Source organism: Taudactylus pleione, unplaced genomic scaffold (genome assembly GCF_031769625.1).
Source record: "Taudactylus pleione unplaced genomic scaffold, aTauple2 ptg000380l, whole genome shotgun sequence".
NCBI classification, from domain to species: Eukaryota; Metazoa; Chordata; class Amphibia; order Anura; family Myobatrachidae; genus Taudactylus; species Taudactylus pleione.
The window spans coordinates 6,700,001-6,727,500 of NW_028284781.1; the positions used below are offsets into that span (position 1 = coordinate 6,700,001).

At 48.1% G+C, this 27,500-nt stretch overlaps 1 protein-coding gene across 1 annotated transcript in view; it reads left to right on the forward strand.

The window, feature by feature from the left end:
* The window catches only part of CPVL (carboxypeptidase vitellogenic like), a 174,502-nt gene that overhangs the window by 10,591 nt on the left and 136,411 nt on the right, over positions 1–27,500 (forward strand). Inside the window, exons 2-3 of the mRNA XM_088445417.1 lie at positions 22,651–22,844; positions 26,158–26,276. Of these exons, the coding sequence (XP_088301543.1) occupies positions 22,651–22,844; positions 26,158–26,276 (313 nt within the window). The remainder of the gene's footprint in view (positions 1–22,650; positions 22,845–26,157; positions 26,277–27,500) is intronic.

The following is a 27,500-nucleotide window of genomic DNA, read 5'->3' on the forward strand; positions in this document are numbered from 1 at the left end:
TGCTTGCGACCGGGTCGGAATGACCCCTTGGTCCTCAGGACCACAAACAGTGCATGATTTCCAGGTCTCCTCACAGAATCACAAGTGAAATAATTAGCTCCACCTGTGGATCTTTTAAAATGTGTCAGTGAGTAATGATTACACCCGTGCACCTGCTGGGTGACCTGCAAAACATGAACCACTGGTATAGGGCCTGATTTAGATGTGTACACAAACCCGATGGTTTGCATGCATTTCCAATGGTTCTGGGCCTGTGCAGACGCAGGACCCATTCTGCCTCCTGGCTCGCTCTTAGCTGCATCATGATTGACATGCTGCTGCTTTTGGGGGGCGCGGACCGGAACCATTCTTCAAAACGGAGGTGCCTCTTCCTCATTTTGCAGGCGTGCAGGGTCTGTATCGTCAGGCAAAGACTTCCTGGCTGTCCAGTTCTGTCGACCAGGCTGAGTAAGTCTCAGCTTACGCAGTCTGGCCAAAGCCACAACCATCGTGACTGATGGTGATCCGAGGCAACGTCTACAGAAGCTGAACTAGAATCTCCGATGCCAGCAGGAGGTCTCTATTTCCTACAGACACCACCTGCTGCACTTGCATTTAGTTGGACGGTATTGCACGGGTGCTTCCTTGCGGATGCGCAATACCATCCATCTCTGAATCAGGCCCTTTAATCTAGACTTTTTCAGTCCCCTCCAGGAGAGTTCCCAGAGTGTAGATACAGGTGATGGCCGGGTGAATCTCATAACTTAGCAACAACCCGCACAGCACAATGCTGCAAAACCTGCCCACATGGCGAGAGGCTGATCTATGATGATGCGGTTTGCTGAGTATACGGATATCATGAGCCCACCCTGTCCATCCTATTTCTCTAGTTGGTGGGATGCAGGAAGGTGACCTGCTCGCTCGGGTTTAAGTGGGTCTCTAAATTTCGTGAGTCACAAAGATATTCAGGGAGAGTGGTATGATGTACACTGTACCCTGCAGACTAAACTGATGCCCTCTACTCACATGCTTCTTTGAGAAATCTACTACATGCACACACCCGATTGTATGCACCCAAAACCTGTAGTGATATTCTGTAGGGCTAGATTTGAGGATTGTGCACAGTGGCCTGAGTTTTGGTGGTAAAAGTGCCACTGCGTCTTCACATAATATAGGTTCAATATGGACAAGAAGAAAAATCTCTGTTCTTTGTACATATCGGGATTTCTATATCAACCAGTACTCATGTAATGGTTCCCCTGTGGATAATGTGTTTTCTTTTTTCTTGTGCTTTAAAGTATGTATGATCGTATGAGCCGGTTAGTGATAGAAATAGGAACGTCTATCTATAATTTGCTGAAATCGGCTTTTAGACACGTGCAACAACTCTCGTGTGTGCTTACTAGGCACAATCTACATGCTGTATTTCTTGTGGTTAATGTGATGACACAGCATGACATCTTTCACTGGTGGTTATCTATCGGGGGTAGGTTTGGGTTATTTGTAACAATCTTGTATAGTTCCTCATAAATTTTTACATGACCAGGCATGATGCTCTTCTTTCTTGACCTGCATCCGATATATTTATTAATATGTGACGATAGAGCAGCTGTTGCCTTTATTTGCCAATAAAATATGGCCGGACCAGCTGATTGATACTTCAGTGATTCTGGCTGGGAGCAAAGTATCAGTCCTCCCAGAAGCCTCTGTGCAGGCATGGCCCAGTTTTGCTTTATGTGCAATGCACAGGAAGCTTGGACACACCGATGGCCGATTTCAGGTAGTTGCAACATTCTAGCATTTTGTTGCCTTCTTTACAGATTTGCACAGAAAATTACATGAATGGCAATGTCATGGTTTCAGGTCAGGGGTAGGCAACATGTGGCAATACAGCGGTTGTGGAACTAAACATCCCAGCATGCTCTGCCACATTTGCTGTTGGGGTATGCTAAAACTGGGGCAGGGCATGCTGGGATATATAGTTCAACAGCAGTTGAAGTGCCTGACTTTGCCTACCTCTTATTTAAGTAACAGTCGGTCATTTTAAAGAACACAAAGTATAGTATTGGAAGTGCTTTGACATAGCCTATTTTTGTTGGAGTATGTTTGCAATAAACCAAATTAAACAAACACCTTGAAATGACTTGCAAGCTGTTGCTCACAGAACGGTCTATTAATTAGAGTCAGGGGCTGGTGTGGGATGGAAAATGTTCACTGCATGCTGCCATATGTGTGCGCAATCTCATTTAATTGGCTGTTCAAGGAGCAGCAGGAGAGTACAGCTCTATCATCATCTGCCATTATTCTATTTTAATTTCTGTGTGTGTGTTTGGGGGGGGGGGGGTAGTGTTTTGGCTCCACTTTGTCTTGTGTGACACGTACAAGCTGAGCTGATAAGAGTATGTAAGCTAATTTGCTACATTTTAATTTCATTTTAATATGGTCATTAAAAATTGGGTTTATCCAAGGGTAACTCCAGCCTAAGCTAAGGTAGTTTTACTGATGATATAGATTTCTACATCCATTTGGTGCTACATTACTACGATTTTTGATTGTGCCGCCAAAGATACATGGCATTGCTAGCCCCTTGTGGCCCCATGATAATGAAATAAAGGATTATAATCCCACATTTACGCTCTCTACTACTAAGGTAAGCCTCTTTTAATACCTCTGTCACACTGGCAGCAATAACCCGAGTTATTTCACATAAACGTGCAGTAACCCGGGTTGTTGTGCAGTGTGACAGGGCCCAGTTGAAAAAACCCGGGTCGAGCGACTCAGCATTTCAACCCGGGTAATGAACAGGGTTGAACACTGGTTCAAGCCGGCTCGCTGTGCAGTGTCAAGCTCGATGTAACCTGTTCGGCACGTGATGGCGGGTCGAGCCACTGGTCTGAAAGGGGTATCAGCCGGGTCGCACCCGGGATGGACACGTGGACAAAATCCCAGGTGCGACCTAGCATTGCGATGTGAAATGGGTATTAATTAACAGTAACTTTGAAGGCTGTTGTATGAGTCACCCATTTGAATAGGAATCACAGTGCTGCTGGCTACAGTAGTAGGTGAAAACTTATTGTGATGGATGCCACACAGATCAGTCTGCCTTCCCCTTTGGGTAGAATTATTTTTCAGTTTATATGGTGTTCAGATGATAACCATAGTAGAAATATACTCTAAAGTAGTGGTTCTCAAACTCTGTCCTCAGGACCCCACACAGTTCACATTTTTCCGGGTCACTCAGCAGGTGCACAGGTGCATTCATTACTCACTATATAGCGGAATTTACATTATTACAGTGGGTGCGGAAGATGCTGTCCATATTTTGTTAGACTATTAACCTACAGTACCAATATGATTTTGGGAGGAAACTCAGGCAAACGCAGGAAGAACATAACGTACTTGCTTTTAAAAGATCCACAGGTGGAGCTAATTATATCACTTGAGTTTCTGTGAGGAGACCTGAAAAACATAAACTGTTTGGGGTCCTGAGGACAGAGTTTGAGACCCTGTGGTCTAAAGTACTTTAACACAGTTTTGTGATGAGTTACACATTGGTGTGCCTATTCATAGCTGAATAATTGTGGTTGTGGCTTTTTTTTTTTCCTTCCATTAAAATCCTTCACCTATTACTTGCTTAGCAGAAACTGAGTTATTTGTATATTCCTGTAAATGTCAGTTTGCAGGGTTTATTTAGAGCTGTGGATAGAGTAGCTCTTTGATGTTTTGACACCTAAAAGCATGAACCGCCTGATATCGCCAGGAAATGTATGTGTTTGTATATTACCCAGTGAAATAAAAATCCACTGCTGATACAGTTTCACCTTTTTACTCTGCAAAAAAAAAATTAACACATAAGCACACATTGGGTTACCATATGGTACAAAAATTAAGCTTTTAACCATTTCAGTTAATGTACAGTTTTAAGGGTCTGTATCAATCTGACGATTGCTAAATGTATAAACACTTGCCAGTTGTTGGCCCGACGTGTCGTGACTGTCACAACTGGCGGGCATGTCCAGTTGAGCTGTCAGTCATTGGCGGCCTCTGCAGCAAGTGTATTTACGGTCCACTGACCACCCGTACAGCCGGCATGATGCAGCAATATATCTTCAGATATATTGGGCATCGGCTGTGATGCACAACCGATGCAATATGCCTGTGAACGTCATCGTTCAGGAATATCGTCTGTACACACTGGCCGACGCACACAATTGTGCCAGTGTATACCCAGCATTAGTTTCCAAACAGCTATCAGGTTTTAGTGTAGATCAGGGGTATTGAACAATGTGGCCCTCCTGCTGCTTTGGGACTACACATTCCCGTATGCCCTGCAACAGTTTTGCTATTGTCTTGAGTTTTTTTATTTATTTATTTTTTATTTTATTTTTTTTTAAATGTTTCTATAGCGGAATTTACATTATTACAGTGGGTACGGAAGATGCTGTCCATATTTTGTTAGACTATTAACCTACAGTACCAATATGATTTTGGGAGGAAACTCAGGCAAACGCAGGAAGAACATAACGTACTTGCTTACTTATTTTATCTCCTCTCAGGGATTCTCCCAGAGAGGAGATGCAGCTGGCTACTTCAAAAGGCAGGGCATGGCTTTTACATTAGTGTTGGCATATGCCTATAAGTTGGTAGATGCATAGAGGCAGGGCCGTAACTAGGGTAGTGTGACCTGTGCCATGGCACAGGGCACCGCAGGGCAAAGGGTGCTATTTGGGCCTGTCAACTTTCCTGGTTATCATTCTCACTTGTAGCCTCCTCTTCTTTTATCACCAGTATCTCCTAGCCTCCCCTATCTCTTCTCCATGAGGCCATGGCCCTTTTTCAGGCTCACTATCTTATGTGCCTTATTAAAAATTGGGAGGGGGGGTGCCAATGCTCTCTGGCAAAGGGCATCAACTCTCTATCAAAGGGCACCAAAAAGTCTAGTTACGGCTCTGTTAAAGGATGTAAACAAGGTTAGTCCACACATTGGTTTCAAGCCAGAGTAGGTTTTATTGAAGATTAGAGGATACAGGTGATAGAAGATGGACAATAGTCAATATGATAAGATATCAATCCCTTTTGGGCTAAGTATTGTACAGCACTGTGACTCTCCTATAACACAGTAACCGGCTCTGGCACATGCAGACCCTTTTATGTGGCCAATTAAACAAGTCTTGCACCTGCTGTCTAATTGGCATGACCTTTTAGGTCTGATGACTCAGACCTGTGACGAGTCATGCACAATAGACGTGGTGTTGTTGTGACCTGTGATTATACACCGTCAATAACGCATAGTTAAGAGTCGGCTTGTAATTTAACTACATGTAAAAAATTATGCTCAATAATGCTTCGGCCCTTTTGAGGGTCCTTGTAGATGCCATTTGAGTCATTGTAGCTCCGTCCCCTCCCTACGGAGCCATGATTCCTGATATTATCTTCTCCGTTTTGCGGGATGCGGGAGATTCGTCCACTCTTTCATGGGTGCCGGGTACTACCCGAAAAATTGGAGTCTCCTGCAGCTTTTGGGAGAGTAGGTAAATATGGAACATAAACTCCATACAGACGGGAATTTGGCTGGAACTGAACCCATGATCCCAGCATGGTCAGGCAGCAAATATCCTTAAGAAAAGTAAAATAAGCCCTACCCACTTTCGAATGAAATGTCAACTGTATAACCCCCTACCTCTTATGAGCTCTGAATCAGGAGGTATGAGGCCATAGTACTAACAGCTTGGCACTGTGCTCTGTTACTAGTGGTAAACTATACGGCTTGAACCAGTTTATTAAATGACTTTCTAAATCTACAGATGCGAGTCTGAATCTGTATATAAAGTTCTACAATATAGTGGCCGCATTTTTTATTTTTTTTCACGCCAAGTTTCGTTGATGCAGATTTAGGGTTGTATTCAATTAGTGGCAAACACTGCTGTTTCTTTCGCCTTTTTGCCGAAAATGGATGTTCTCCCCCCCCCCCCCACCCCAATAAAAGGTAAAATTTTCGCCAAAAAACAGTCAAACATGGCAACAGGCGAAAAAAAAAAAAAAAAAAACTGGAGGAAAGCTTTCTTCAGACCATGCTAAAAATGAGGGGATTTCTTTTAGAACCTTTTTTGACACAACCTCCCCCCTTCCCTACTGATAAATGGCCAGAAAAAAAATCGCAAGTTGCGTACTTTGGCAAAAAACTACCAAGCTAATTTTGGGCGCAGTACAAAAAAAATTTTGAAAAGATAGAAAGCTATACTTTCCAGAAAATTACTGTTCCACCTAAATTGGGGGTAAGTTAAAATGGGTGCAAGTATATTTTCGTGTTGTATAAACTGTTTTAAAAACCGTTAAACCACCTGCTGCGACCACGTGCGATATTTAACACGACTCATCCATACCGCCCATCGAATAATCAGACCCAATACGTTAAAACCATTTTCAAAATTTTTTTTTTTGTCTAAAACTTCATGAGAGCATGCTGACTCTCTGCATTTCTGTATTAGGGAGGGAGGAGAGCATGCTGACTCTCTGCATTTCTGTATGAGGGAGGAGAGCATGCTGACTCTCTGCATTTCTGTATTAGGGAGGAGAGCATGCTGACTCTGTATTAGGGATGGAGGAGAGCGTGCTGACTCTGCATTTCTGTATTAGGGAGGGAGGAGAGCATGCTGACTCTGTATTAGGGAGGGAGGAGAGCATGCTGACTCTGTATTAGGGATGGAGGAGAGCATGCTGACTCTGTATTAGGGAGGGAGGAGAGCATGCTGACTCTGTATTAGGTAGGGAGGAGAGCATGCTGACTCTGCATTTCTGTATTAGGGAGGGAGAAGAGCATGCTGACTCTGTATTAGGTAGGGAGGAGAGCATGCTGACTCTATTAGGTAGGGAGGAGAGCATGCTGACTCTGTATTAGGTAGGGAGGAGAGCATGCTGACTGCATTTCTGTATTAGATGGGGAGGAGAGCATGCTGACTCTGCATTTCTGTATTAGATAGGGAGGAGAGCATGCTGACTCTGCATTTCTGTATTAGATGGGGAGGAGAGCATGCTGACTCTGCATTTCTGTATTAGATAGGGAGGAGAGCATGCTGACTCTGCATTTCTGTATTAGGGAGGGAGGAGAGCATGCTGACTCTGTATTAGGGAGGGAGGAGAACATGCTGACTCTGCATTCTGTATTGGGGAGGGAGGAGAGCATGCTGACTCTGTATTAGGGAGGGAGGAGAGCATGCTGACTCTCCATTTCTGTATTGGGGAGGGAGGAGAGCATGCTGACTCTCTGCATTTCTGTATGAGGGAGGAGAGCATGCTGACTCTCTGCATTTCTGTATTAGGGAGGGAGGAGAGCATGCTGACTCTGTATTAGGGAGGGAGGAGAACATGCTAACTCTGTATTAGGGAGGGAGGAGAGCATGCTGACTCTCTGCATTTCTGTATTGGGGAGGGAGGAGAGCATGCTGACTCTGCATTTCTGTATTGGGGAGGGAGGGAGGAGAGCATACTGACTCTGTATTAGGGAGGGAGGAGAGCATGCTGACTCTCTGCATTTCTGTATTGGGGAGGGAGGAGAGCATGCTGACTCTCTGCATTTCTGTATTGGGGAGGGAGGAGAGCATGCTGACTCTGTATTAGGGAGGGAGGAGAGCATGCTGACTCTCTGCATTTCTGTATTGGGGAGGGAGGAGAGCATGCTGACTCTGTATTAGGGAGGGAGGAGAACATGCTGACTCTCTGCATTTCTGTATTGGGGAGGGAGGAGAGCATGCTGACTCTGTATAAGGGAGGGAGGAGAACATGCTGACTCTGTATTAGGGAGGGAGGAGAACATGCTGACTCTCTGCATTTCTGTATTGGGGAGGGAGGAGAGCATGCTGACTCTGTATTAGGGAGGGAGGAGAGCATGCTGACTCTCTGCATTTCTGTATTGGGGAGGGAGGAGAGCATGCTGACTCTGTATTAGGGAGGGAGGAGAGCATGCTGACTCTCTGCATTTCTTTATTGGGGAGGGAGGAGAGCATGCTGACTCTGTATTAGGGAGGGAGGAGAGCATGCTGACTCTCTGCATTTCTGTATTGGGGAGGGAGGAGAGCATGCTGACTCTGTATAAGGGAGGGAGGAGAACATGCTGACTCTGCATTTCTGTATTGGGGAGGGAGGAGAGCATGCTGACTCTGTATTAGGGAGGGAGGAGAACATGCTGACTCTCTGCATTTCTGTATTGGGGAGGGAGGAGAACATGCTGACTCTCTGCATTTCTGTATTGGGGAGGGAGGAGAGCATGCTGACTCTGTATTAGGGAGGGAGGAGAGCATGCTGACTCTCTGCATTTCTGTATTGGGGAGGGAGGAGAACATGCTGACTCTGCATTTCTGTATTGGGGAGGGAGGAGAGCATGCTGACTCTGTATTAGGGAGGGAGGAGAGCATGCTGACTCTCTGCATTTCTGTATTGGGGAGGGAGGAGAGCATGCTGACTCTGCATTTCTGTATTGGGGAGGGAGGAGAGCATGCTGACTCTGTATTAGGGAGGGAGGAGAACATGCTGACTCTCTGCATTTCTGTATTGGGGAGGGAGGAGAGCATGCTGACTCTGTATTAGGGAGGGAGGAGAACATGCTGACTCTCTGCATTTCTGTATTGGGGAGGGAGGAGAGCATGCTGACTCTGTATTAGGGAGGGAGGAGAGCATGCTGACTCTCTGTATTTCTTTATTGGGGAGGGAGGAGAGCATGCTGACTCTGTATTAGGGAGGGAGGAGAGCATGCTGACTCTCTGCATTTCTGTATTGGGGAGGGAGGAGAGCATGCTGACTCTGTATAAGGGAGGGAGGAGAACATGCTGACTCTGCATTTCTGTATTGGGGAGGGAGGAGAGCATGCTGACTCTGTATTAGGGAGGGAGGAGAACATGCTGACTCTCTGCATTGGGGAGGGAGGAGAGCATGCTGACTCTGCATTTCTGTATTGGGGAGGGAGGAGAGCATGCTGACTCTGTATTAGGGAGGGAGGAGAACATGCTGACTCTCTGCATTTCTGTATTGGGGAGGGAGGAGAGCATGCTGACTCTGTATTAGGGAGGGAGGAGAGCATGCTGACTCTCTGCATTTCTGTATTGGGGAGGGAGGAGAACATGCTGACTCTGCATTTCTGTATTGGGGAGGGAGGAGAGCATGCTGACTCTGTATTAGGGATGGAGGAGAGCATGCTGACTCTCTGCATTTCTGTATTGGGGAGGGAGGAGAGCATGCTGACTCTGCATTTCTGTATTGGGGAGGGAGGAGAGCATGCTGACTCTGTATTAGGGAGGGAGGAGAACATGCTGACTCTCTGCATTTCTGTATTGGGGAGGGAGGAGAGCATGCTGACTCTGTATTAGGGAGGGAGGAGAACATGCTGACTCTCTGCATTTCTGTATTGGGGAGGGAGGAGAGCATGCTGACTCTGTATAAGGGAGGGAGGAGAACATGCTGACTCTGTATTAGGGAGGGAGGAGAACATGCTGACTCTCTGCATTTCTGTATTGGGGAGGGAGGAGAGCATGCTGACTCTGTATTAGGGAGGGAGGAGAGCATGCTGACTCTCTGCATTTCTGTATTGGGGAGGGAGGAGAACATGCTGACTCTGCATTTCTGTATTGGGGAGGGAGGAGAGCATGCTGACTCTGTATTAGGGAGGGAGGAGAGCATGCTGACTCTCTGCATTTCTGTATTGGGGAGGGAGGAGAGCATGCTGACTCTGCATTTCTGTATTGGGGAGGGAGGAGAGCATTTTGACTCTGTATTAGGGAGGGAGGAGAACATGCTGACTCTCTGCATTTCTGTATTGGGGAGGGAGGAGAGCATGCTGACTCTGTATTAGGGAGGGAGGAGAACATGCTGACTCTCTGCATTTCTGTATTGGGGAGGGAGGAGAGCATGCTGACTCTGTATTAGGGAGGGAGGAGAGCATGCTGACTCTCTGCATTTCTGTATTGGGGAGGGAGGAGAGCATGCTGACTCTGTATTAGGGAGGGAGGAGAACATGCTGACTCTCTGCATTTCTGTATTGGGGAGGGAGGAGAGCATGCTGACTCTGTATAAGGGAGGGAGGAGAACATGCTGACTCTGTATTAGGGAGGGAGGAGAACATGCTGACTCTCTGCATTTCTGTATTGGGGAGGGAGGAGAGCATGCTGACTCTGTATTAGGGAGGGAGGAGAGCATGCTGACTCTCTGCATTTCTGTATTGGGGAGGGAAGAGAGCATGCTGACTCTGCATTTCTGTATTGGGGAGGGAGGAGAGCATGCTGACTCTGTATTAGGGAGGGAGGAGAACATGCTGACTCTCTGCATTTCTGTATTGGGGAGGGAGGAGAGCATGCTGACTCTGTATTAGGGAGGGAGGAGAGCATGCCGACTCTCTGCATTTCTGTATTGGGGAGGGAGGAGAACATGCTGACTCTGCATTTCTGTATTGGGGAGGGAGGAGAGCATGCTGACTCTGTATTAGGGAGGGAGGAGAGCATGCTGACTCTCTGCATTTCTGTATTGGGGAGGGAGGAGAGCATGCTGACTCTGCATTTCTGTATTGGGGAGGGAGGAGAGCATGCTGACTCTGTATTAGGGAGGGAGGAGAACATGCTGACTCTCTGCATTTCTGTATTGGGGAGGGAGGAGAGCATGCTGACTCTGTATTAGGGAGGGAGGAGAACATGCTGACTCTCTGCATTTCTGTATTGGGGAGGGAGGAGAGCATGCTGACTCTGTATAAGGGAGGGAGGAGAACATGCTGACTCTGTATTAGGGAGGGAGGAGAACATGCTGACGCTCTGCATTTCTGTATTGGGGAGGGAGGAGAGCATGCTGACTCTGTATTAGGGAGGGAGGAGAGCATGCTGACTCTCTGCATTTCTGTATTGGGGAGGGAGGAGAGCATGCTGACTCTGTTTTAGGGAGGGAGGAGAGCATGCTGACTCTCTGCATTTCTTTATTGGGGAGGGAGGAGAGCATGCTGACTCTGTATTAGGGAGGGAGGAGAGCATGCTGACTCTCTGCATTTCTGTATTGGGGAGGGAGGAGAGCATGCTGACTCTGTATAAGGGAGGGAGGAGAACATGCTGACTCTGCATTTCTGTATTGGGGAGGGAGGAGAGCATGCTGACTCTGTATTAGGGAGGGAGGAGAGCATGCTGACTCTGTATTAGGGAGGGAGGAGAACATGCTGACTCTCTGCATTTCTGTATTGGGGAGGGAGGAGAACATGCTGACTCTGTATTAGGGAGGGAGGAGAACATGCTGACTCTCTGCATTTCTGTATTGGGGAGGGAGGAGAGCATGCTGACTCTGTATTAGGGAGGGAGGAGAGCATGCTGACTCTCTGCATTTCTGTATTGGGGAGGGAGGAGAACATGCTGACTCTGCATTTCTGTATTGGGGAGGGAGGAGAGCATGCTGACTCTGTATTAGGGAGGGAGGAGAACATGCTGACTCTCTGCATTTCTGTATTGGGGAGGGAGGAGAACATGCTGACTCTGCATTTCTGTATTGGGGAGGGAGGAGAGCATGCTGACTCTGTATTAGGGAGGGAGGAGAGCATGCTGACTCTGCATTTCTGTATTGGGGAGGGAGGAGAACATGCTGACTCTGCATTTCTGTATTGGGGAGGGAGGAGAGCATGCTGACTCTCTGCATTTCTGTATTGGGGAGGGAGGAGAGCATGCTGACTCTGTATTAGGGAGGGAGGAGAACATGCTGACTCTCTGCATTTCTGTATTGGGGAGGGAGGAGAGCATGCTGACTCTGTATTAGGGAGGGAGGAGAGCATGCTGACTCTCTGCATTTCTGTATTGGGGAGGGAGGAGAGCATGCTGACTCTGTATAAGGGAGGGAGGAGAACATGCTGACTCTGCATTTCTGTATTGGGGAGGGAGGAGAGCATGCTGACTGTGTATTAGGGAGGGAGGAGAACATGCTGACTCTCTGCATTTCTGTATTGGGGAGGGAGGAGAACATGCTGACTCTCTGCATTTCTGTATTGGGGAGGGAGGAGAGCATGCTGACTCTGTATTAGGGAGGGAGGAGAACATGCTGACTCTCTGCATTTCTGTATTGGGGAGGGAGGAGAGCATGCTGACTCTGTATTAGGGAGGGAGGAGAACATGCTGACTCTCTGCATTTCTGTATTGGGGAGGGAGGAGAGCATGCTGACTCTGTATTAGGGAGGGAGGAGAGCATGCTGACTCTCTGCATTTCTTTATTGGGGAGGGAGGAGAGCATGCTGACTCTGTATTAGGGAGGGAGGAGAGCATGCTGACTCTCTGCATTTCTGTATTGGGGAGGGAGGAGAGCATGCTGACTCTGTATAAGGGAGGGAGGAGAACATGCTGACTGCATTTCTGTATTGGGGAGGGAGGAGAGCATGCTGACTCTGTATTAGGGAGGGAGGAGAACATGCTGACTCTCTGCATTTCTGTATTGGGGAGGGAGGAGAGCATGCTGACTCTGCATTTCTGTATTGGGGAGGGAGGAGAGCATGCTGACTGTATTAGGGAGGGAGGAGAACATGCTGACTCTGCATTTCTGTATTGGGGAGGGAGGAGAACATGCTGACTCTGCATTTCTGTATTGGGGAGGGAGGAGAGCATGCTGACTCTGTATTAGGGATGGAGGAGAGCATGCTGACTCTCTGCATTTCTGTATTGGGGAGGGAGGAGAGCATGCTGACTCTGCATTTCTGTATTGGGGAGGGAGGAGAGCATGCTGACTCTGTATTAGGGAGGGAGGAGAACATGCTGACTCTCTGCATTTCTGTATTGGGGAGGGAGGAGAGCATGCTGACTCTGTATAAGGGAGGGAGGAGAACATGCTGACTCTGTATTAGGGAGGGAGGAGAACATGCTGACTCTCTGCATTTCTGTATTGGGGAGGGAGGAGAGCATGCTGACTCTGTATTAGGGAGGGAGGAGAGCATGCTGACTCTCTGCATTTCTGTATTGGGGAGGGAGGAGAGCATGCTGACTCTGTATTAGGGAGGGAGGAGAGCATGCTGACTCTCTGCATTTCTGTATTGGGGAGGGAGGAGAGCATGCTGACTCTGCATTTCTGTATTGGGGAGGGAGGAGAGCATTTTGACTGGAGGAGAACATGCTGACTCTCTGCATTTCTGTATTGGGGAGGGAGGAGAGCATGCTGACTCTGTATTAGGGAGGGAGGAGAACATGCTGACTCTCTGCATTTCTGTATTGGGGAGGGAGGAGAGCATGCTGACTCTGTATTAGGGAGGGAGGAGAGCATGCTGACTCTCTGCATTTCTTTATTGGGGAGGGAGGAGAGCATGCTGACTCTGTATTAGGGAGGGAGGAGAGCATGCTGACTCTCTGCATTTCTGTATTGGGGAGGGAGGAGAGCATGCTGACTCTGTATTAGGGAGGGAGGAGAACATGCTGACTCTCTGCATTTCTGTATTGGGGAGGGAGGAGAGCATGCTGACTCTGCATTTCTGTATTGGGGAGGGAGGAGAGCATGCTGACTCTGTATTAGGGAGGGAGGAGAACATGCTGACTCTCTGCATTTCTGTATTGGGGAGGGAGGAGAGCATGCTGACTCTGTATTAGGGAGGGAGGAGAGCATGCTGACTCTCTGCATTTCTGTATTGGGGAGGGAGGAGAACATGCTGACTCTGCATTTCTGTATTGGGGAGGGAGGAGAGCATGCTGACTCTGTATTAGGGAGGGAGGAGAGCATGCTGACTCTCTGCATTTCTGTATTGGGGAGGGAGGAGAGCATGCTGACTCTGCATTTCTGTATTGGGGAGGGAGGAGAGCATGCTGACTCTGTATTAGGGAGGGAGGAGAACATGCTGACTCTCTGCATTTCTGTATTGGGGAGGGAGGAGAGCATGCTGACTCTGTATTAGGGAGGGAGGAGAACATGCTGACTCTCTGCATTTCTGTATTGGGGAGGGAGGAGAGCATGTTGACTCTGTATAAGGGAGGGAGGAGAACATGCTGACTCTGTATTAGGGAGGGAGGAGAACATGCTGACTCTCTGCATTTCTGTATTGGGGAGGGAGGAGAGCATGCTGACTCTGTATTAGGGAGGGAGGAGAGCATGCTGACTCTCTGCATTTCTGTATTGGGGAGGGAGGAGAGCATGCTGACTCTGTATTAGGGAGGGAGGAGAGCATGCTGACTCTCTGCATTTCTTTATTGGGGAGGGAGGAGAGCATGCTGACTCTGTATTAGGGAGGGAGGAGAGCATGCTGACTCTCTGCATTTCTGTATTGGGGAGGGAGGAGAGCATGCTGACTCGGTATAAGGGAGGGAGGAGAACATGCTAACTCTCTGCATTTCTGTATTGGGGAGGGAGGAGAGCATGCTGACTCTGTATTGGGGAGGGAGGAGAACATGCTGACTCTCTGCATTTCTGTATTGGGGAGGGAGGAGAACATGCTGACTCTCTCTGCATTTCTGTATTGGGGAGGGAGGAGAACATGCTGACTCTCTGCATTTCTGTATTGGGGAGGGAGGAGAGCATGCTGACTCTGTATTAGGGAGGGAGGAGAACATGCTGACTCTGCATTTCTGTTTTTGGGAGGGAGGAGAGCATGCTGACTCTGTATTGGGGAGGGAGGAGAGCATGCTGACTCTCTGCATTTCTGTATTGGGGAGGGAGGAGAACATGCTGACTCTCTGCATTTCTGTATTGGGGAGGGAGGAGAACATGCTGACTCTCTGCATTTCTGTATTAGGGAGGGAGGAGAGCATGCTGACTCTCTGCATTTCTTTATTGGGGAGGGAGGAGAGCATGCTGACTCTGTATTAGGGAGGGAGGAGAACATGCTGACTCTGCATTTCTGTATTGGGGAGGGAGGAGAACATGCTGACTCTCTGCATTTCTTTATTAGGGAGGGAGGAGAACATGCTGACTCTGCATTTCTGTTTTTGGGAGGGAGGAGAGCATGCTGACTCTGTATTGGGGAGGGAGGAGAGCATGCTGACTCTCTGCATTTCTGTATTGGGGAGGGAGGAGAACATGCTGACTCTCTGCATTTCTGTATTGGGGAGGGAGGAGAACATGCTGACTCTCTGCATTTCTGTATTAGGGAGGGAGGAGAGCATGCTGACTCTCTGCATTTCTTTATTGGGGAGGGAGGAGAGCATGCTGACTCTGCATTTCTGTTTTTGGGAGGGAGGAGAGCATGCTGACTCTGTATTGGGGAGGGAGGAGAGCATGCTGACTCTCTGCATTTCTGTATTGGGGAGGGAGGAGAACATGCTGACTCTCTGCATTTCTGTATTGGGGAGGGAGGAGAACATGCTGACTCTCTGCATTTCTGTATTAGGGAGGGAGGAGAGCATGCTGACTCTCTGCATTTCTTTATTGGGGAGGGAGGAGAGCATGCTGACTCTGTATTAGGGAGGGAGGAGAACATGCTGACTCTGCATTTCTGTATTGGGGAGGGAGGAGAACATGCTGACTCTCTGCATTTCTTTATTGGGGAGGGAGGAGAGCATGCTGACTCTGTATTAGGGAGGGAGGAGAACATGCTGACTCTGCATTTCTGTATTGGGGAGGGAGGAGAACATGCTGACTCTCTGCATTTCTGTATTGGGGAGGGAGGAGAACATGCTGACTCTCTGCATTTCTGTATTAGGGAGGGAGGAGAGCATGCTGACTCTCTGCATTTCTTTATTGGGGAGGGAGGAGAGCATGCTGACTCTGCATTTCTGTATTAGATAGGGAGGAGAGCATGCTGACTCTGCATTTCTGTATTAGATGGGGAGGAGAGCATGCTGACTCTGCATTTCTGTATTAGATGGGGAGGAGAGCATGCTGACTCTCTGCATTTCTGTATTGGGGAGGGAGGAGAGCATGCTGACTCTGTATTAGGGAGGGAGGAGAACATGCTGACTCTCTGCATTTCTGTATTGGGGAGGGAGGAGAGCATGCTGACTCTGTATTAGGGAGGGAGGAGAGCATGCTGACTCTCTGCATTTCTGTATTGGGGAGGGAGGAGAGCATGCTGACTCTGTATAAGGGAGGGAGGAGAACATGCTGACTCTGCATTTCTGTATTGCGGAGGGAGGAGAGCATGCTGACTCTGTATTAGGGAGGGAGGAGAACATGCTGACTCTCTGCATTTCTGTATTGGGGAGGGAGGAGAACATGCTGACTCTGCATTTCTGTATTGGGGAGGGAGGAGAGCATGCTGACTCTGTATTAGGGAGGGAGGAGAGCATGCTGACTCTCTGCATTTCTGTATTGGGGAGGGAGGAGAACATGCTGACTCTGCATTTCTGTATTGGGGAGGGAGGAGAGCATGCTGACTCTGTATTAGGGAGGGAGGAGAGCATGCTGACTCTCTGCATTTCTGTATTGGGGAGGGAGGAGAGCATGCTGACTCTGCATTTCTGTATTGGGGAGGGAGGAGAGCATGCTGACTCTGTATTAGGGAGGGAGGAGAACATGCTGACTCTCTGCATTTCTGTATTGGGGAGGGAGGAGAGCATGCTGACTCTGTATTAGGGAGGGAGGAGAACATGCTGACTCTCTGCATTTCTGTATTGGGGAGGGAGGAGAGCATGCTGACTCTGTATTAGGGAGGGAGGAGAGCATGCTGACTCTCTGCATTTCTTTATTGGGGAGGGAGGAGAGCATGCTGACTCTGTATTAGGGAGGGAGGAGAGCATGCTGACTCTCTGCATTTCTGTATTGGGGAGGGAGGAGAGCATGCTGACTCTGTATAAGGGAGGGAGGAGAACATGCTGACTGCATTTCTGTATTGGGGAGGGAGGAGAGCATGCTGACTCTGTATTAGGGAGGGAGGAGAACATGCTGACTCTCTGCATTTCTGTATTGGGGAGGGAGGAGAGCATGCTGACTCTGCATTTCTGTATTGGGGAGGGAGGAGAGCATGCTGACTCTGCATTTCTGTATTGGGGAGGGAGGAGAGCATGCTGACTCTGTATTAGGGATGGAGGAGAGCATGCTGACTCTCTGCATTTCTTTATTGGGGAGGGAGGAGAGCATGCTGACTCTGTATTAGGGAGGGAGGAGAGCATGCTGACTCTCTGCATTTCTGTATTGGGGAGGGAGGAGAGCATGCTGACTCTGTATAAGGGAGGGAGGAGAGCATGCTGACTCTGCATTTCTGTATTGGGGAGGGAGGAGAGCATGCTGACTCTGTATTAGGGAGGGAGGAGAACATGCTGACTCTCTGCATTTCTGTATTGGGGAGGGAGGAGATCATGCTGACTCTGTATTAGGGAGGGAGGAGAGCATGCTGACTCTCTGCATTTCTGTATTGGGGAGGGAGGAGAACATGCTGACTCTGCATTTCTGTATTGGGGAGGGAGGAGAGCATGCTGACTCTGTATTAGGGAGGGAGGAGAGCATGCTGACTCTCTGCATTTCTGTATTGGGGAGGGAGGAGAACATGCTGACTCTCTGCATTTCTGTATTGGGGAGGGAGGAGAACATGCTGACTCTGTATTAGGGAGGGAGGAGAACATGCTGACTCTCTGCATTTCTGTATTGGGGAGGGAGGAGAGCATGCTGACTCTGTATTAGGGAGGGAGGAGAGCATGCTGACTCTCTGCATTTCTGTATTGGGGAGGGAGGAGAACATGCTGACTCTGCATATCTGTATTGGGGAGGGAGGAGAGCATGCTGACTCTGTATTAGGGAGGGAGGAGAACATGCTGACTCTCTGCATTTCTGTATTGGGGAGGGAGGAGAACATGCTGACTCTGCATTTCTGTATTGGGGAGGGAGGAGAGCATGCTGACTCTGTATTAGGGAGGGAGGAGAGCATGCTGACTCTCTGCATTTCTGTATTGGGGAGGGAGGAGAACATGCTGACTCTGCATTTCTGTATTGGGGAGGGAGGAGAGCATGCTGACTCTGTATTAGGGAGGGAGGAGAGCATGCTGACTCTCTGCATTTCTGTATTGGGGAGGGAGGAGAACATGCTGACTCTGCATTTCTGTATTGGGGAGGGAGGAGAGCATGCTGACTCTCTGCATTTCTGTATTGGGGAGGGAGGAGAGCATGCTGACTCTGCATTTCTGTATTAGGGAGGGAGGAGAGCATTTTGACTCTGTATTAGGGAGGGAGGAGAACATGCTGACTCTCTGCATTTCTGTATTGGGGAGGGAGGAGAGCATGCTGACTCTGTATTAGGGAGGGAGGAGAACATGCTGACTCTCTGCATTTCTGTATTGGGGAGGGAGGAGAGCATGCTGACTCTGTATTAGGGAGGGAGGAGAGCATGCTGACTCTCTGCATTTCTTTATTGGGGAGGGAGGAGAGCATGCTGACTCTGTATTAGGGAGGGAGGAGAGCATGCTGACTCTCTGCATTTCTGTATTGGGGAGGGAGGAGAGCATGCTGACTCTGTATTAGGGAGGGAGGAGAACATGCTGACTCTCTGCATTTCTGTATTGGGGAGGGAGGAGAGCATGCTGACTCTGCATTTCTGTATTGGGGAGGGAGGAGAGCATGCTGACTCTGTATTAGGGAGGGAGGAGAACATGCTGACTCTCTGCATTTCTGTATTGGGGAGGGAGGAGAGCATGCTGACTCTGTATTAGGGAGGGAGGAGAGCATGCTGACTCTCTGCATTTCTGTATTGGGGAGGGAGGAGAACATGCTGACTCTGCATTTCTGTATTGGGGAGGGAGGAGAGCATGCTGACTCTGTATTAGGGAGGGAGGAGAGCATGCTGACTCTCTGCATTTCTGTATTGGGGAGGGAGGAGAACATGCTGACTCTCTGCATTTCTGTATTGGGGAGGGAGGAGAGCATGCTGACTGTATTAGGGAGGGAGGAGAACATGCTGACTCTGCATTTCTGTATTGGGGAGGGAGGAGAGCATGCTGACTCTGTATAAGGGAGGGAGGAGAACATGCTGACTCTGTATTAGGGAGGGAGGAGAACATGCTGACTCTCTGTATTTCTGTATTGGGGAGGGAGGAGAGCATGCTGACTCTGTATTAGGGAGGGAGGAGAGCATGCTGACTCTCTGCATTTCTGTATTGGGGAGGGAGGAGAGCATGCTGACTCTGTATTAAGGAGGGAGGAGAGCATGCTGACTCTCTGCATTTCTTTATTGGGGAGGGAGGAGAGCATGCTGACTCTGTATTAGGGAGGGAGGAGAGCATGCTGACTCTCTGCATTTCTGTATTGGGGAGGGAGGAGAGCATGCTGACTCTGTATAAGGGAGGGAGGAGAACATGCTGACTCTGCATTTCTGTATTGGGGAGGGAGGAGAGCATGCTGACTCTGTATTAGGGAGGGAGGAGAACATGCTGACTCTCTGCATTTCTGTATTGGGGAGGGAGGAGAGCATGCTGACTCTGCATTTCTGTATTGGGGAGGGAGGAGAGCATGCTGACTCTGTATTAGGGAGGGAGGAGAACATGCTGACTCTCTGCATTTCTGTATTGGGGAGGGAGGAGAGCATGCTGACTCTGTATTAGGGAGGGAGGAGAGCATGCTGACTCTCTGCATTTCTGTATTGGGGAGGGAGGAGAACATGCTGACTCTGCATTTCTGTATTGGGGAGGGAGGAGAGCATGCTGACTCTGTATTAGGGAGGGAGGAGAGCATGCTGACTCTCTGCATTTCTGTATTGGGGAGGGAGGAGAACATGCTGACTCTCTGCATTTCTGTATTGGGGAGGGAGGAGAACATGCTGACTCTGTATTAGGGAGGGAGGAGAACATGCTGACTCTCTGCATTTTTGTATTGGGGAGGGAGGAGAGCATGCTGACTCTGTATTAGGGAGGGAGGAGAGCATGCTGACTCTCTGCATTTCTGTATTGGGGAGGGAGGAGAACATGCTGACTCTGCATTTCTGTATTGGGGAGGGAGGAGAGCATGCTGACTCTGTATTAGGGAGGGAGGAGAACATGCTGACTCTCTGCATTTCTGTATTGGGGAGGGAGGAGAACATGCTGACTCTGCATTTCTGTATTGGGGAGGGAGGAGAGCATGCTGACTCTGTATTAGGGAGGGAGGAGAGCATGCTGACTCTCTGCATTTCTGTATTGGGGAGGGAGGAGAACATGCTGACTCTGCATTTCTGTATTGGGGAGGGAGGAGAGCATGCTGACTCTGTATTAGGGAGGGAGGAGAGCATGCTGACTCTCTGCATTTCTGTATTGGGGAGGGAGGAGAACATGCTGACTCTGCATTTCTGTATTGGGGAGGGAGGAGAACATGCTGACTCTGCATTTCTGTATTGGGGAGGGAGGAGAGCATGCTGACTCTCTGCTTTTCTGTATTGGGGAGGGAGGAGAGCATGCTGACTCTGTATTAGGGAGGGAGGAGAACATGCTGACTCTCTGCATTTCTGTATTGGGGAGGGAGGAGAGCATGCTGACTCTGTATTAGGGAGGGAGGAGAGCATGCTGACTCTCTGCATTTCTGTATTGGGGAGGGAGGAGAGCATGCTGACTCTGTATAAGGGAGGGAGGAGAACATGCTGACTCTCTGCATTTCTGTATTGGGGAGGGAGGAGAGCATGCTGACTCTGTATTGGGGAGGGAGGAGAACATGCTGACTCTCTGCATTTCTGTATTGGGGAGGGAGGAGAACATGCTGACTCTCTGCATTTCTGTATTGGGGAGGGAGGAGAACATGCTGACTCTCTGCATTTCTGTATTGGGGAGGGAGGAGAACATGCTGACTCTGCATTTCTGTATTGGGGAGGGAGGAGAGCATGCTGACTCTGTATTAGGGATGGAGGAGAACATGCTGACTCTGCATTTCTGTATTGGGGAATGAGGAGAGCATGCTGACTCTGCATTTCTGTTTTTGGGAGGGAGGAGAGCATGCTGACTCTGTATTGGGGAGGGAGGAGAGCATGCTGACTCTGCATTTCTGTTTTTGGGAGGGAGGAGAGCATGCTGTCTCTGTATTGGGGAGGGAGGAGAGCATGCTGACTCTCTGCATTTCTGTATTGGGGAGGGAGGAGAACATGCTGACTCTCTGCATTTCTGTATTGGGGAGGGAGGAGAACATGCTGACTCTCTGCATTTCTGTATTAGGGAGGGAGGAGAGCATGCTGACTCTCTGCATTTCTTTATTGGGGAGGGAGGAGAGCATGCTGACTCTGTATTAGGGAGGGAGGAGAACATGCTGACTCTGCATTTCTGTATTGGGGAGGGAGGAGAACATGCTGACTCTCTGCATTTCTTTATTGGGGAGGGAGGAGAGCATGCTGACTGTATTAGGGAGGGAGGAGAACATGCTGACTCTGCATTTCTGTATTGGGGAGGGAGGAGAACATGCTGACTCTCTGCATTTCTGTATTGGGGAGGGAGGAGAACATGCTGACTCTCTGCATTTCTGTATTAGGGAGGGAGGAGAGCATGCTGACTCTCTGCATTTCTTTATTGGGGAGGGAGGAGAGCATGCTGACTCTGTATTAGGGAGGGAGGAGAACATGCTGACTCTGCATTTCTGTATTGGGGAGGGAGGAGAACATGCTGACTCTGCATTTCTGTATTGGGGAGGGAGGAGAGCATGCTGACTCTGTATTAGGGAGGGAGGAGAACATGCTGACTCTGCATTTCTGTATTGGGGAATGAGGAGAGCATGCTGACTCTGCATTTCTGTTTTTGGGAGGGAGGAGAGCATGCTGACTCTGTATTGGGGAGGGAGGAGAACATGCTGACTCTCTGCATTTCTGTATTGGGGAGGGAGGAGAACATGCTGACTCTCTGCATTTCTGTATTGGGGAGGGAGGAGAACATGCTGACTCTCTGCATTTCTGTATTAGGGAGGGAGGAGAGCATGCTGACTCTCTGCATTTCTTTATTGGGGAGGGGGTAGAGCAAGCTGACTCTGTATTAGGGAGGGAGGAGAACATGCTGACTCTGCATTTCTGTATTTGGGAATGAGGAGAGCATGCTGACTCTGCATTTCTGTTTTTGGGAGGTAGGAGAGCATGCTGACTCTGTATTGGGGAGGGAGGAGAGCATGCTGACTCTGCATTTCTGTTTTTGGGAGGGAGGAGAGCATGCTGACTCTGTATTGGGGAGGGAGGAGAGCATGCTGACTCTTTGCATTTCTGTATTAGGGCGGAGAGCATGCTGACTCTGCATTTCTGTACTGGGGAGGGAGGAGAGCATGCTGACTCTGCATTTCTGTACTGGGGAGGGAGGAGAGCATGCTGAATTTTTATTAGGGAGGAGAGCAAGCTGACTCTGTATTAGGGAGGGAGGAGAGCATGCTGACTCTGTATTAGGGAGGGAGGAGAGCATGCTGACTCTCTGCATTTCTGTATTAGGGCTCTCCTCCCTACCTAATTGACTCTCCATTTCTCTGCTGACTCTCTTTGCATTTCTCTGTTAGGGGGTGAGGAGAGCATGCCGAGTCAGCATGCTCTCCTCCCTCCCTCATTGCTGACTCTCTGCATTTCTCTATTGGGGAGGGAGGAGAGCATTGCTGACTTTGTATTTCTCTATTGGGGAGGGAGGAGAGCTTGCTGACTCTCCATTTCTCTATTAGGGATGGAGATGTGATTGCAGCCAGGTAGGGAACGTGTGTGTATTAAATGTACATCCCATACATAAATTTTAATAAGGAACTTTTTATATCCCCACTCCTCACTTCTCCATATGCTCCTGGTTCCAGCACTTAATTTTGGTGTATACATGTGTAAAGGAGATGTTGCTCTTCAAACTTTCTCTTGTTTTGCAGGAAGTCTGCTCTCAGAATGGAGCATTGTAGAAGTCTGCTGTTGCTGGTGCTGCTGGTAAACCTAGGACAAAGTTATGGTGTTAGCCCTTTCAGACAAATGTTTAACGGGGTAAAAGTCCCCCCAACAACAGGAGGAGATCCTGGGAAGCCACTATTTCTAACACCATACTTGGAAAGTGGGAAGATTGATGAAGGTGATATTTTGGAGTTCTCACTGTTCATTCTGTGACCTGTATTGATTTTTTGCAATAAGCCTCCCTCCCCCAAATTAGCAGAACTGCAAAGTTCCTGGCTTTGCCACCTCCATACCCATTAAAAGTCCCAATTCCTGAGGTTGGCAAAGGGTTGGGGTTCATTACTTAAGCTAGGTACACACTGCCCAATATTTTTGATCAAGGTGATTTTTTTGTCAAATCTGAAGCCCCTATATCTTCTACACAAATTTTATTTTTTTAAGTTACCGATTTTCGGGCATACTGCTCTGATTTTGCATATCTCCGCCCACAAGGAGGATGACTTAGTCATGGGAAAACGTAGGTAATATGGGCAGATCATCCAGAATTCACACACTGCTCGATATCGGGAGATTGAGGTCCAGATTTTCTGTCTTGGCCGACTGATCGGATAATGAAAGGAATACATCTGTGGATGCTTTATAACAGTTTTATAGGTGGAACACCGAAAGGCTCAGGCCACACTGTATAAATCGGGCCAATCACTCGTTAATTGATGAATTGCCCCAATAATTGTATAGTTTGTACCAAGCTTTAGAGGTGTTGATTTGTTGGTCTTGGATTAAATGTCCTAATTTCCAAATCTCAAATGTTGACCAGTATAGTATTATCAGAGCCTGAGGCCTAAATATAAGATTTTCCATATGTTGGTTGTCAAAGGTTGTCTAATCCACAGCTGACCTATGCACATCTGCTAGAATTTTACTTCCAAGCTGTAGACTGTAGGCCCTGGAGCAGTATGAAACTACAGCCACTGTCAGGAGTGAGTTTCTTAAACACCCAAAGGAGGGTCCAAAGCATGAGAATCCCCTAGTTCTGTTACTTGTAGGAGGAAGGTGACTTTTTGATCTGTTAAGGTACATACACACGTAACGATTTTTTGAACGATTTGTCGTTAACGATGTCGTTATCGTTCAAATAATTGTTCAGTTTCTGAGTTACAATGATCGATAATCGTTCAAGTGCGCTCCCGTTTGTAGTTCATCGTCCATTTCAGACTGTCCAACATAACCATTTTCATTAAGGGAAGGAACATTTTTCGTTCATCGTTGTAAAAATCGTTCATTACACTTCAAAAAATCGTTCACTTTTTCAAGGGAAAATCTGACAGAAAATCGTTGGTTACAAAATCGTTACGTGTGTATGCACCATTAGTGTTGAATGTTCCAATTGTTCGTAAAACATATTTTCTTTTGAGAAACGGAAGAACTCTTTAATCTCGATTTTCGACCATAGTCCCAGATCTGACCTGGGATTTGGTACACAATTCCAAACCGCGTCAGACCTGGGAGAGACCCCTTTTTCACTGGATTGGCGCCGTTCACACTGCACATACACTGTGCTGCGCTTGGAGATGACCTGATCTCCTTGTGCTCCAATGCGTTTCCCAGTGCTGTAAACTGGACCCGGGTGGCCCATTTCCACTGCATCTCACCGGGGTACTTACTGTGTAAAACCCTGATAGGGTGGAGCCTTTTCCGCCTATTCCACTGACAAAAATCCCAGGTTGTTGCACGTTCATCTCTATAATAAGCGAGAAAGCCTGTCTGTCTGTCCTTTATGCACAGCCAGAGTTTTGGACCTAGCTCCACCAATTTTGGCATGGTGGTGTAGTTTGACCAGGATTAGGTTTTTGCCTAGGTTTGAACTTGTTCAAGGCCACACACTGTGTACCTAGCTTTAGGGATTGTGTGACATTGTCCGATAATGTACATGAAATGTCGCCCGATCGGGCCGACACATCGTCAATATCGGCCAGTGAGTACGCACTACCAACAACCAAGCACGCTCCCGATTGGTTGTCAGATACAACGTCAAGTTGTCACTACATGCGGCTCAATCTGACAATGTGACTGACAACTCCATGCGGGGGGATGTGCCTAGTGCCAACATATCGGGCGGTCTGGCACTAAATTGTGTAATGTGTATTTGGTGCCAGGCCGCCAGCTAATTACAGCTGGCGCAGCTGCAGACATGGACAGACAGTGCTGGCGCATTTTGAATCTGGAGCTGGTCTGAGCCAATTAGAGCTTGTGGACCGGCAGCCAATCAGGAGCCGCCACTGCTGATTGTCTGCCAGTCTGTGAGCTCTGATTGTCTCGCGACCGTTGGCGCTGTCTCGCCGTGCCTGCCTGCCGGTGCGCCAGCTGTAATTGGCTGTCGGTCCAGCACCAAATCAACACTGCCTACCTTGTGTGCGTTACTGGGTGCAGGGGAGTGGCGGACCACAGAGGCAGCTCGGGCACCATAGCCGCACCCATGGTAGTTACGCCACTGTTTGCATGCATGTTGGCAAACTGTTTTTTTTCAGGATCCACGACATGGGGTAATAGGCGAGGACGATTTAAACAAATAAAGGCTGCAGGTTTATTTCAGGGTCCAGTCTTCAACCTGCGCAACGCAGATTATCACAGCTAGTGTGCAATAACCCGGGTATTTCAATGCAGTGGAAAAGGGGCATCTCAAGACATTTTATTTAGGAGATTACAAAGGAAAAAAAAATATCCTAAAGAAAACATAGGTGGAGATCTGTGTTTGAGAGGGCATGGGGGGTTAGGTACAGATCAGGATATAGTTATATGCTCCGCTGTATAATTTGCATTGTTCTGAAGTCCTCTTGGGACAGGATCTAATGGTGCGTACACACTGGGCGATTAAAGTGGACGACTGAACGATAACGATATCGTTATCGTTCAGTCGTCCACTTTATCGTCCATTTTTAACACAAAAAAGATGAACGATGACGACGACGCGTGTTCCCGCGGGTCGTTCGTCATCCTCGTTCATCGGGCTGACATGCAGGCCAACCTGACGACCTCGTCAGGTTGCTGCATGTCAGGGAATGGGTGAGAGAGCCCGGCGCTGAACGATATCGCTAATGATATCGTTCAGCGGCTGTGCTCAATGTCATGAACGACATTGAGCACAGCCTGCCGGGGACACACTAGACGATATCGCTCAGGGAGCATATCGTCTAGTGTGTATGCACCTTAATACTACAGCAGACATCCGATTGAGTCAGGAAAAATATGGCCGTGAAAGGCAAATGAAGTTGTACCCAATGCGTTTGGTAGAAAGGGTGTTACTCTTTTATATAAATATTTGGATTTGAAATTAGCAGTTAGACAGACAGATTTAATATCTTATGACCTTTTTATTTACTTGAGCATTCATCCCTGTACATGTATGTATAAACATTTTAGTTTTGTATTTTTGCACAGTTAACACTGGTTGCCACATGTTTATCCATGTTAACTATACTGTCCTATTTCAGCACGTGAGTTAAGCCTTGTAGGAGAACTCCCGGGGTCTAATGTGAAGAGTTACTCTGGATATCTCACTGTGAACAAAACCTATGATAGCAATCTCTTCTTCTGGTTTTTCCCTGCTCAGGTAGGACCACAAGTACTCCCTATATCACTAACTGTAATTTTTTCCTAAATGAATTACAGTAAGCCTGAAACAATACACTAATAGAGCTTCTCATTTTTACATCCCCATTCTATTCTCTAGCTTACTGTAGATGTTGTTAAGCTATAGTAAAAACTAGTACACAGGTGGTTCAATAGATAAGGTAATACGACCTCTCATTGCGTAAATGTATTCAACTCCTACATATAAATATAATTATTAGTATGGCCTTGGTACATATTATTTTTCCACATAATCCCCATACTTGTCTAAGCATTTGTTCCAACAGTACACCAAGGCATCTATCCCAGCATAGAAGAAATCAGTATCACACGCCTGAAGCCAGGACATGGCGGCTTAGTGAACTTCACTGTCGGTTGCAAATCACCTTCCACCCAGGTTCTTCAATGGTCCAAAGAGATGGAAATCACTCGGTGCCGGGTCAGGGTTGTAGGGAGGATGGTGCAGTACCTCCCAATAGTAAGACGCCTGTTCACAGTAAACCAGGTTGTGTTTGCCGAATTACCTTGTCTGTCACAATAGCGGGCAGCATTCACAGTATCTTCCTTGGTGAGGAAATCAACCAGAAGCACGCCCTGGTGGTCCCAAAACACGGCCGCCATGACCTTCTTTGCTGATGTAGTTGTTTTGAATTTCTTTGTAGGTGGGGACGATGTGTGTCTCCATGTCATGGATGCTGGCTTCATCTCTGGTGTCACATGATGCACCCACGTTACATCACCTGTAACCATACGCTGCAGGAACTGCTCTCCCTCCTCCTTGTACCGCCTCAAGTTCACGATCCACAATCCCATCCTATTGGTTTTGTGAACTTCTGTGAGTTGCTTCGGTACTCGGCGTGAACACTTTTTCCTGTACCTCAGTTGCTCATGAACGATACTGTGCACAGTACCCACTGAGATGTTCAGCTTGTCAGCAATGTCACTAACTCGAATGCTTCTTTCCTCCTGAATCAGACCTTCAATGTGGCACAAATTGCCTTCTGTGGTGGATGTTTTTGGCCGGCCGGATCACTGCTCATCTTGAACGTCTGTTCTGCCTTTATTGAACGTCACACTACGCACCTCAATGTTTGACCATATTTCCGCAAGCCCCGCCATCTTACAACTGTTGTTGGGACACTATGACTGATACGAGTCGCAGTCTAATGGCCGTGAGTGGAAGTAGTCGTCTACCTGCTCTGGC